This window comes from Heloderma suspectum, chromosome 6 (assembly GCF_057233095.1).
Source record: "Heloderma suspectum isolate Gila_16-S chromosome 6, 16-S_ref, whole genome shotgun sequence".
Lineage (NCBI taxonomy): Eukaryota > Metazoa > Chordata > Lepidosauria > Squamata > Helodermatidae > Heloderma > Heloderma suspectum.
The window spans coordinates 109,155,853-109,168,060 of NC_139463.1; the positions used below are offsets into that span (position 1 = coordinate 109,155,853).

General features: G+C 44.5%; 1 protein-coding gene across 1 annotated transcript; it reads right to left on the reverse strand.

Moving 5' to 3' along the window:
* Positions 1–7,888: 7,888 nt before the first annotated feature.
* Positions 7,889–8,821, reverse strand: LOC146342427 (olfactory receptor 4D5-like). The gene has a single exon (XM_084808545.1). It carries the CDS (start codon positions 8,819–8,821, stop codon positions 7,889–7,891), a length of 933 nt encoding a protein of 310 aa, XP_084664671.1.
* Between the last annotated feature and the right edge of the window lie 3,387 nt (positions 8,822–12,208).

Consider the following 12,208-nt stretch of genomic DNA (forward strand, 5'->3'; position numbering starts at 1 on the left):
GTAGTTGCATGCTAACAGGTGCCATCACACATGGTGGCACCTGGCTGTGCCCATAGCATGCCCATAGCAGCAGCGGGGCAATACACAAGTGGCTGTGAGCCACAGCTCTATGCTCGGCGTGCAGTAAGCTGTTGCCAGGGGCGGCATATCAGCAGGCTCACAGCAGCCGCATCATTTGCTGCTAGGCAGATGTCGACCACAGAGATCTGCTGCTCAGGCATGAGAAGTTACTCCTTCTTCGGCCACTCTTGCTGTGGAGCTCTATGACAGCTATCAATTTACCACGGAAGCTCTTCAGACATCACACTAAGCCATGGTAGAGCCCACTAACCATCTTGCAGCAAGTGGTTAGTTAGTGTGGTTAGTCCGTGGTTAATAAACCACCATGGTTGGAAAAAATGCTGTTCAGACATCATGTTATGCCATCATAGTTAGCTCAAAAATGCTAACTATCATGGCTTAGCGTGATGTCTGAACAGGCCCAAAGATTGTATTGTACTGGGCAAATCTTGTCTCTCCCATACCTGATGATCGAATATTTTTTCAAACCCTAAAACAGAGGCACATACTTTGTGGCCCTTCAGATATTTTGGCTTACAATTCCTATCAATAAAAAATAACTATAGCAGAGGGAGATGGAGAGAGTAGTATAGAGATGGACAGAGTGGAAGGTAGATGAAGGAAAGATAAGGAAGGGAAAGGAAGGACAGGTGGAAGACCCAGAGTGGGCGGATGGAGGAAAGAGGTACATGGGATTGCCTCAGGAAGGGGAAAGAAGAACTGTGGGAGGGAGGAGGAGAAGGAGAGATATGGGGTGCTCAGTCTTTCTGGAGGTGAATGTCAGTTAAAAAATAAACACATATATATCAGCTGAATCCCAAACCCACTCCACTGAACTCTGGTTAGTTCCAGGATTATTTGAAAATGGTAGCTCCACCCCCCTTCACTCTCAAAACTTTCCTTCCTGTCTTTGTCATATGGCAATAGAAATTGCTCCTCCTCCCTTTCCCTCATCACAGCCGTGCTCCTTTATCTTCACCACCCCATTACTTATTCTCCCAGTAGCACTGCAAAGCTGGTCTCTTTCCATGCAATTGGAGTTAGCTGAATATCAGTGTGGGTTGGATAGCGAAATACATCAACAGTACAATCCTATTAATGTTCACTCGGCAGTAAGTCCCACTGCATTCCCAGGAAAATGTGCATAGAAGTGCAGTCTAAATCAGTTGTGCCCAACGTAGTGCCCTCCAGATGTTTTGGATTACAACTCCCAGCATTCCTGACATTGGCCATACTGGCTGGAGCTGATGAGATTTGAAGTCCAAAGCATTAAAATAAATTTTGCATTGGATTGTTATGTGTTAATTGTAGTAATATGTTCATGTGACTCTCACGTGACATTGATTGATTGATTGATTTTTGCTAAAGTGGCTCCCACTTGAAAAATAGTGAAGATCACTGCTCAAAACCATCAGTGGTTGGGGGAAAGAGATGGGCCAGAGAAAGGGGGCATGGCCACCTGGGCCAGACTAGATGGCCAAACTGATACCCCAGGTGGGTTGGATTTGGCCCATGGGCCTGAGGTTCAAAACCTCTGCTTTTATAGCATTAAAGTAAAGAACATCAAAAGATACTGAAAATATCAAGCTGCTAAGCATAATCTTGGCATGAAGGAGGGATGTGGTTCCTTTTAGCCACTGTTGAAGACCTGGTGGGATAGCAATACCAGGATGGGGAAGAGAACCTTACTTATACATCCCTTGCCATCTAGTGATGGGGAAGAAATTAATCTGGTTCATTTTCTAATGCAAACTTAGCCAATGTTGCACTTTTGAACAAACATGCAAACTGAAACTCAGCTGTCATTCTCCAAATTTTGGGATGGAGTTCTCCATTCAAAATATGCAGATGAAAATGCATATATTAATGAAAAGAGTGTTGAAAATGCATTATATTAGGAAAACTGCTTGCACAAATGTGTATATTCGTGCAGATGAAAATGCATATATTAGTGAAAAGAGTGTTGAAAATGCATTATATTAGGAAAACTGCTTGCACACATGTGTATATTAGGCAAAATGATGTAGAAAAATGGATTATTACTAGAAATGCACACAAAATGCATATAGATTCTCAAACTTCAAAGAAATATATCGCTAAGTTTGAGATGGAGAAAACTTTACATGGGAAAAACTCTCAAAGTCCGAGATGAACCACCACCACCTTCTATTATTATCATTATCATTATCATTATCACTATCACTATCACTATCACTATCACTATCATTACAAAAATGGAAAGTGTTCAGGGATGCTAGATTTCACACCGGGTGCTGACTGCTATGCATGTTTTTGAAATCACAGAATATACATAGTCCTGAACACTAAATATCATGACACAACTCCAATTAACAGTTCTCTGGGGCTTCAGATTATGTCCCCATCCATTGGCCAGAGAACCAAGAGCCACTGGGAGGCTGTGACCCCCTGCCTCTCAGGATAAACATCATGTCAAGGACAAGACCATCCTAGCCCTATACATTGGCCAGAGAAGGAATACATGCAAGAACATTGTTTCATGCTTCTCTGTCAGAAAGAGCACCTGTAAGAACTTTGAAACTAAGAACCGGTGCCTGAGTTTTGCTTTCCTCACCCCTCTTCCCTCCCATTCCATTTTCCTTTGTGTGTTGTGTCTTTATGTTGGAAGCCTGAGGACAAGGACTGACTTATTATTAATCTTTGTGAGCCACTCTGGGAACCATTTTTGGCTGAAGAGCAGGGTAAAAATGCTGAAAATTAATAGTGCCTTTATTAATAATCAATTTCCAATAAACTACTGATAACCCTATTTCTTTATTCTAACTTACAAAACATTTGATGGGACTATAAATCCATTCTGGGTTCCAATCAGAACTCTAAAGGAGCTATCCAAGGTGCTGAACTCTATCCTCAAAATAGATTCAGCAGCTTGGATAGCTCCTTTAGAGTTCTGGCTGGTTCTGACTGAAAGCCAGAATGGATTCACGGCCCCACTGAAACCAGAGCCACCAGCCTCCAGCAGGAAGAGAGGCAGAGAAAAAATAATAAAATGGCATGCAAAAGTTTGCACACACACTTCAAGCTACAACATCTCAATCTTTTCCAAAAATGGTCAGGGCCGAACTTACCCACATCTCAAGTGCGAGGAAGATCCATGACTTAGGGCGCAATCCTATGGGGATAGGTGGCTGCCTCCGAACTCGGAGTCGACTGCCTAGCCAATGTAGGGCAGAAGAAGCACAGAGGGGATCATTTCCTCCATGCTTCTCCTGCCCTGCTGTTGCAGCTAGACAGCCGATTTTGGCCGCCTAGCTGTGGGAAGGTGGAGTGGGGGAGGAGGCTGCCAGACGATACATAGGATGTGTCATACCAGCAGTTCCTCCTTCCCTGCCCCAGAACGCCCCCTAGAACACCCCATTTTGGCCACTCTGTGGTCCTCTTCGGAGCACTGAGCGTGGGGCTGTCCTGTACTGCCTGCAAGGCAGCATGGGAGGGGGGTAAGGTTGGTTCTCAGGGAACCACCCTCGGAGCACGGGCTCTGAGCTCAGTCCCTGGAAAACCACATATCCTATGGTTGTCTAGCCACTGACTGCTCCCTTAATTATTTTAATGAAAACAGGACTGATGTTGTTTTGAAGTACCCAGCTCCACACATGATGAGAAATATGCCTCCTTGGCACCTGGCAAATGATGCACCACATCAGAGTGTCAAGGTGAGAAATTTATTAAGGGGGTCCTTTTAACTCAAGTTTAAACATGGCTATAATAAACTCACATTTGTTGTATTCAATGGTGGCTTTGTGCTAACAGAAAACACTTCCTCTTGCCCAAGACATGGGATGCAGTTTTTGTTGATCCCTCCTACCAGGGCCAGCACCAAGGGTTGACATGGCTGGGTACGCTCTGATGGTCCACACCTAGGGATGTTGGAGGATTCCGCCGTGGACTCAAATGATGCCGGATTCTTTGGAATCCAGCCTCCGGAATCTGTGGCAGAATGGCTCCACTTACCTCTGCATCTGGAGGATTCCCTGTGGAACAGCACTCCGGCTGCAATTAGGGTAAACTCAGGGCTTTATGACTGCAAGTGGCGTCCACTATGTCATTTGCGGCTGTATTTCTCCAAGGCATACGGTAATGGTGGCCTCCATTACCGTATCGCCAGCACCGCAGAGCTGGAGTGTGGCTCTGCTAAATCCTCCAGATGCGGAGCCACTCCGGAGGCTTCTGGGTGGGAGGAATGGATCGCCTCCCCCCACCACAGACACTGTCGCAGAACGGATGGTTAGTAATCCACCCACCCCTATCCACACCCCAGCAAGGGCCCACTGACGAAAGCCCACTGGAGTGTTCCTCCTCTTCACCATTGCAACCCACCTATTCACCTGCCTCTCACTCTGGTGAGATGGAAAGGCAGTAAATGCCACTTGCTATTTGTTCACTGGACCTCTGGCTGTCAAGCAAGCAAGTGGTAGTAGCGATGAGAAAAAGAATGAGGAGCAATAGCAGCTGGTGAAAATGGTGGTAAGAAGGTAGAAACACTGAAGGAGGGGGCCCATTGAGGGTGTCTTCCCAAGGGCCCTCAGAAACCTGGAGATAGCACTGCTTCCTACCCATCACAGCCCTTTACATCTCTGAAAAGCTGCTCTTGAGGTCTGCCTCCAACCAGGACAGCGTGGGGCATGGCACAGAGGCTACAGTGTGTGTGGGTAGGTGGGTGGGGGATAGGTGAAAAACCTGGGACCTAGGTTAGTCTGGTTCTACTAACCCATTATTTTTATAATGTTAATTGTTAAAGATGGCATTGGAAAATGTATTTTTTTAAAGATATACATACCAATATAATAGAAAACATGTTTTGCATTCATCAATAACTTATTATTACATCCAATTATCAATAAGTACAACTACATGCCCAAAGTTGTTATATATATATATATATATATATATATATCTCCATAACTGAAACATTCCTGTTTCAAAGGAATTATTTACTACTACATTAAATATAAAGTGTTGAATTCAGATTTAGTCCTACTTTGAGTAGAGCTATTGAAATCAATGGGACTTAAACTGTCACAACTAATTTAAATCCCACTGATTTCAATGTGTCTACTCTAAGTATGTTGAAATCTGGACCCAACTCATATGTAGCGATATAGGGCACAATCTTATCCAGATACAGAGCAGGTGGAGTGAGGAGGCAATCATATGCAGGGCAAGAGGAGTGTGGAGGCCATTTACACCTCCCTGCTCACCCTGCTCTGCATTTTAGCTAGATGGGTGTTTTCACCTGTCTAGCTGAGGCATTGGGGGGGGGATGAAGGCTGGGGAAGGCTGAGGATAGCTTATATCCCCACTTCAGCAGCCCCCTCCCTGCCCATCGGCACACCCCCTTTCCCTCCTCTCCAAGCTCATATTTGAGAGGTCACAGATGGAGCCAGCACAATTCTCTTCACCCTGGCTGGGGGAGGTGGGAAGGGAGCTCAGAATCCTAAGTTGAGGTCAGAGCACTGTCTCCGGCCTCAGATCCAAGAATCCGAAAAATCTTATGATGCTGTCTAGGGGCCATAGGATTGCTTGCTTGAAGTACATGGGGTGAATTATAGTAATCTTAACATTCTGCACATGCAGTATAGGAAGAATACATAAATTGTCCTTTTCTATTTGTACAAATTGGTCTTTAAATTCCTGTCTGACAACACTGCACCAGCACAGCATTCATCAGCTGGTTCTAGAAGAACCAGAGGATGATGGAGAAACCTTACCAAAGCTAAGCAGGTCAGCATCAGGTCATGCGGCTATGAGCTCCATGGATGAAAAGACAGGTGATAAAGGAAACCAGTTAAGTTGAATTTCATTCTCTTCTGTGATCCATACACCATCCATGTGAAATTGACTGTAGGCCACTGGGCTTTGGTTTGTTATGAGGAGCAACTCATACTAGTATGGGATAATTAAACTGGCATGCACTTGCATAAAACATATTGCATAAAATCTGTTTAACAAATATTGTTAAACATAGGGGTCATGGTGGCACGGCGGCTTAATGATGCTGGAGTCTGCTGGCCAAAAATGGCCGACACTCCAATGATTCGAGCCCAGCTCCGCATGACAGAAGTGAGCTCCCGTCATTTCATCCCTAGCTCCTGCCCACCTAGCAGTTCGAAAGCATGCCATCTGTGAGTAGATAAATAGGTACCCCCATTTCGGTGGGGGGAAATGCTGGCAGCACTCTATGTGGGGAGCAGGAACCAGCGCTGGATCTGCCTGGATGCGATCAGTGGAGGAGTGGTGGAGAAAAAGCCCGGATGAGCCGACTTCCCTAAGAATGCTGCTGGCCAGCCAATGTGAAGCTAGCTCACCCTCTTGTGGTGCATCAGTGCAACAAAGACTAGCAACTACCGGCGCCAGAATATCTACCATGTAAAAACATTGTAGACTCCCTGGCAATGTGTGCCATACACTTAATAAATAAATGTTAAACGTATTTTATGACAGATACTTGCACACAAAAGTTAAAGGCAATAACAGCCTGCCCGAGATCTCATAGAGTAGCTTGGGCAGAGAAAAGTTCAGTCAATTGTGTTGCTTAGCTTAAGAGCAGTGGGGCTTGGAAATTTACAGAAGTAGTGAAGTACAAGAACAAGGAAATGCCAGTTCCTGTGTTTAAGGCCAAATGTGCAAAAATAAGAGAGATAGAGTTCAGGAGGTTTTGGTTGAAACCAGTATTATCTGGTAAAGGGGATTAGCAGCTTGTGGAGGTTTAAGGTGGGCACCACTTGGAAAAGGCTGGGACAATGCTGGAACAAGAACCAATTAAAAGTCCAAACAAATGTCATGAGCAAATTGGGATTTAATTGATTTTAAGGTATTATTGATAAAATACGTATATGGTTAAGATTGGGAGATGTCACTTCTGACTTCTGGAAATCAAGGAAATCACCACCACTGACAGGTACAACTGACCAAGCATGGATAAGTTTCTAAGAGCACAGTCCTGTTGGGATTCCTGAACTCAGAGGCTGACAGGAATCCTATGTAGAGCGGGAGCAGCACGGAGGTGATCATCGCCTCTGCGCTCCTCTCACCCTGCATTTTTGCCAGATAAGTGATTTTGCCCATTTGGCTGGGGCCCTGCAGAGCTGGAGGCGAGGAGGCTGGGGTGGCCAGATGATTCCTCATAAGCAAGCTGCCCTGGTCTCCTCCCCTCCCCACCCACAGAAATGCCCCCTTTCCCTCTGCATTTGCGAGCTCATAGGGGCAGCCAGCATGGTTCTCTCCCCACCTGCTGTGAGGGTGAGGGATTGGGGAGCTCAGACTCCTGGGTCCAGGATAAGAGCACTGTCTCTGGCCTTAGATCCAGGAACATGAAAAATCCTATGGCCACCCAGATGCTGTCTAAGGGCCATAGGATTGCTCCCCAAGAATCTCATTGAATTTTCTTTCATTGTGCTACTGTGAAAGTGTGAGATTTGTATTTCTGTATAACAAACATTACATTTATTCATGTTAAAGTGTGTGTTCTATTCAGCCAGAAAACCAAATGCTTCCTCTGCATATGGAGAGCAGCAGAACTCTTTCCTTGTGCAGTGAAATTGGCTTTCAAATTGTTTCAGCTATATCCTTGTTTGCAGTCATACAGTACATTAAAATACATTCCTAAACTAACAACAAACTTATTGCTTGGAGGACTTTGTCCTGAAAGGTGGGATAAACATGTTTAAAATCAACAACTAAATAAAATAGACTGACCTTCAGAACTTCTATTTATTATGGACAGACCGAGCTCCTGAATTATGAAGAAACTATAAACATTATGATCAGGAGCAGACTGTATTGGTTGGTATCAGACAGTTAATTTCTGTTTCCTTCTCTTGAGCTTTTGCAAGGCCATTTTGAAATCTTTGTTCCTCAGAGTGTAAATGAAAGGGTTCAGGATGGGAGTGATGATCGTGTAGATAATGGAGACAGCTTTGTCCATAGGAAAGGTGTGGAAGGGACGGACATAAATGTAGATACAAGGCCCAAAAATCAGAGTCACCACAGTGAGGTGGGAAGCACATGTGGAGACAGCCTTGCTCTGGCCTGGTGCAGATCCTGCTCTGAGCTTGGCCAGGAGAATGGTGTATGACACAAGCAACACAACAAAGCACATCAAGGTCACCAGTCCACTGTTTGACACCATGAGTAGCTCCACCACAAAGGTATTAGTGCAAGCCAGTTTGACTACCTGTGGAACATCACAGTAAAAATTGTCAAGGATGTTGGGACCACAAAAGGGCAGCTGGGTGATAATGGCCACTTGTACAATGGAGTGGATGAAGCCACCAACCCAGGAGGCCCACACCAGCCCACCACACAGGGTCCCATTCATTATGGCCATGTAATGCAAGGGATGAAAGATGGCAACATAGCGGTCATAGGCCATGATGGTGAGAAGAAAGATCTTGATGCCACCAATGAAGTGAAAGAAGAAGATCTGGGAAATGCAGCCTCTATAAGTGATGGTGTTAGCCTTTGATAGGAAGCCAACCAACATTTTAGGAGCAGTTATGGAGGAGTAGCAGAAATCCAAGAAAGAGAGATTCCCCAAAAAGAAGTACATGGGGGAGTGGAGGGTAGGCTCATAAGCCACTAGACCCACAATCAAGAGGTTGCCTAGCATGGTTGCACCATACACAGCCAAGAAGATAGCAAACAAGAGGCCCTTCAGCTCTGGATTGGTTGCCAGTCCCAGAAAGATAAACTCACTCACTGTAGTGCTGTTCTCCCCTTCCATCAGGTCAGACCTCGCTGATGGACACTGCAAGAATAGGTACCCAATAAAGGTTATGGTAGACATTAAAAATATTGGGTTGTTTTCAGGGATCCCCACTCCCACACACACACACAATGTACCCCATTTAGCTGGATCCCCTGACCTTCTGGGTAGCATTTTCAGAGGGGTGGAAGGGCTGCTGTGGGTGGGAGAGGGCAGGGAGATTGTATATATGTGTGTGTGTGTGTGTGTGTGTGTGTGTGTTGGCCTGTCTATGCTGCACACATTTAAATCAGTTTCAGACCAGGTCAACTGCCTTGTGTCTCAAGCAGAGATCTCCAAGGACTATAGTCCTGTGGAGGGAGCAAAATCAAAGAATTTGCACAAAGCCCAGGTGCAGAATCCAATGAGGCACTTCCACCCCCACCAATTCCTTTCCACCCCACTGATTCCCTTCCACAAGCAGTGGGTCCCACCAATTCCATTGTGCAAGTGGAAGAGAATTGGTGGGGACAGAAGCTCCTGTGGGACTCTGCCCCAGATATCCCAGGTTTCTTTGCTAGAGGCACCAACACAGGCCAGCCCAAGATGTTTTGCTGCTTGAGACAAGAAAAAAACACACCTTAACTTGGGAGGGGAGGGGAAACTGGTACACAAGGCTGACCAAGTTATTTTGGAACCTGAGGCAGAAAATTCCCAAAGTGCCTCTCCCAGGCAGTACAAATACAATAATAACATAGTGAATAGCTAACCATTTGCTGCCCTTACATTCCAAAAGAAAAACACTAAAAAAGCATGATGGCATAATAACTGTATTAGGGGCAATTCAAAAGGTCACAAAATAATGTGCAAGCTTTAGAGTTCCGCATAACTCATCATCAGGCAAGATTTAGGGATGGATGAACTGATCAATTCTAGTTTCTCTCAGTTTCTCATTTTTCCAAAATTACAGTCAGTTCATCTTGAACTTTAAGAATTTCTCCAGTATTTAAGTTTGGTTTCTCCTGAACTTTGAGAATTTTTTAAAATAAATTGCATGAAAATTCATAAGCATTTTGTGCACATTTTTCCTAATATATGCATTTTGTCTAATATACACATTTCTTGCAGGCAATTTTCCTAATATAATCAATTACCGAATGTTATTTCCCCTAATATATGCATTTTTGTACAATTGTTTTGATTGGAGAACTCCATTGCAAAATTCAGAGAAGTGTGAATTTCAAAGGATAACTGAGTTTTGCTTCATATAGTGGTTGGAAAGTGAAAAATAAGGCAAGTTTGTATTAAAAAATTCAATTAAACTGAAAACTGAGTGAATGTCTCCCCTACTTGTTGTTGTTGTTGTTGTTCAGTCGTTAAGTCGTGTCCGACTCTTCATGACCCCATGGACCACAACATGCCAGGACCTCCTGTCCTCCTCTCTCTCGCAGAGTGTGCTCAGGTTCATGTCTCCCCTACCCTGAATGTTAAATAAAGCAAAAGATGGGGAAAGTAACTGGAACTAAATATTGACCATGGAGTCTGCATTTGTTTCCAGTTTGAAGATGGATTGTGAGAGGGGTATAGACATTAAAATTAGACTCTACCAGATACTGAGATGGTTTCAAGTTACCCCTTGGACCCTGCCCCCCCACACACACATGAGTACTAAGAGCAAGAAACAAAAAGTAGTAGAAGCCCCATTTTTGAAAATATAAAATCCATGTGGTGGGTCCAGGTATAAGTTGAAACCATTCCAAAACCACCTTTTGGCCAACATGGCTACTTTCTCTTTTTGTCTCCCATTTCATGACACTCAAAATAAGTTGCTGAAGGTAGTTGCTTCACTTGCCTAATGGTAGGGCCGGCCCTAGCCCCAGCCATTCAGCCACTTTAAAGCAGGTTTGTATTTGCTCAGACAATGGCCTTTGCACATGAGGATTGCAGCTAAGTAATAAAATACCATTATAAATGCACAGCAAGAAACACACACATGGCCTCAGAATGCAAACAAACCCTCCTTCCAGCAAGACCTTCAATATAAAATGGTAACATCTTTTAAAATATATTCTGCAAAATTAAATGTCATGCAGCTGGATCCTGCCCAGAAGCCTGGTTGCCTCCACACTCCAATGCCCTCACCAAGAAGCCCTCTCAGCAGGGGCTCCCAAGCTGCTGGTGCTGCTGACTTCAACGGACCTGCCCAGCTATTAAGTGCTAATTGTGTTTGCATGCTCAGAACAGACTCACCATTGGTACTATTATCACTAGCTCTGCCCTCTGCCCCCAGTCTCTGGATTGACCAACTGATCTTGTTCTGGATTTCCCCCTGCCTGTCTCCAAAGACTGGAAAGTCCAGGAACAGTTACTTTGTGAGTTTCGATATATCTTTAAATATTTTTAGCAGTATATAAACCAATTAAATAAAGAATAGAGGCCATCTTGAGGAGAGAGGAGTTAGGCTCTGTGCAATAGTAGCAGGATGAAGAATGATGGGGGTCAGTCACCACCAGCTCAGAAAAGACAGTACCTTAAAGGAAAGGACATTCTGCATATCTTTGCATGTGTGTAAGGGGGGAAGATCCAATCTAGCTTTACTATGGAGTAACAAAACCTAAATTAGCACATACTAGCTGCAAAGAGTTGTGGATGGGAAGTAACTCCTTTCCACCACCAGAATACTTGTTCTGCCTGCAGAACATCATCTTGGCAACATATAATTCCAGTTTAATGGGCTTGGATGTTCTGGATCAGGCAGGGCCCAAGGGAGCATGAGAGACAACCAAATGATGTGCATATTGCAAAGGGAATCATTAAAAGGACTACTTGGGTTTTCTCTTAGGGGATGCAAAAGGCAAAACTTCAGGGAGGACCCCAGACCCCAGGCAGAGCTGTAACGTTACAGTGGGGAATGACAAAGGCAATGGGCCTGCTGCTGGAATGATTATAATGGTGTGCACTTTGGCTGTTCCTCTTGACCAGATTTCCTGTCTGTTGTTTGCCTTTATAATCAGAATATCAACATTATGTTGTATGAAAACAAATATTCACTGCAGAATGAGAGGTGATAACTGTTTGCCTCAAGAGGGAGCTCTGGAGCAAGAAGTACATGTATTGAACCACACTTGTTACAGCCCCATCCTTGGACAAACAGAACTGACCCTCCTCAGACTTCAGCTTTGGGGGACTGAGTTGCAAATGAAATACTTTGAGTGTTATTTTTCCCTCCTTAGGGGTGTGCACCAACCCTACGCTTTGAATCAAACCCTGAATTGATGCTTCATAAAATGACCTGATTTGGCTCAGAGGGATTCCAAGTCATAAGAACATAAAAGCCATGCTGGATCAACCTAATGGTCCATTTGCTCCAGCATTCTCTTCACACAGTGGCCAACCAGCTGTTGACCAGGAACCCACAAGCAGGAC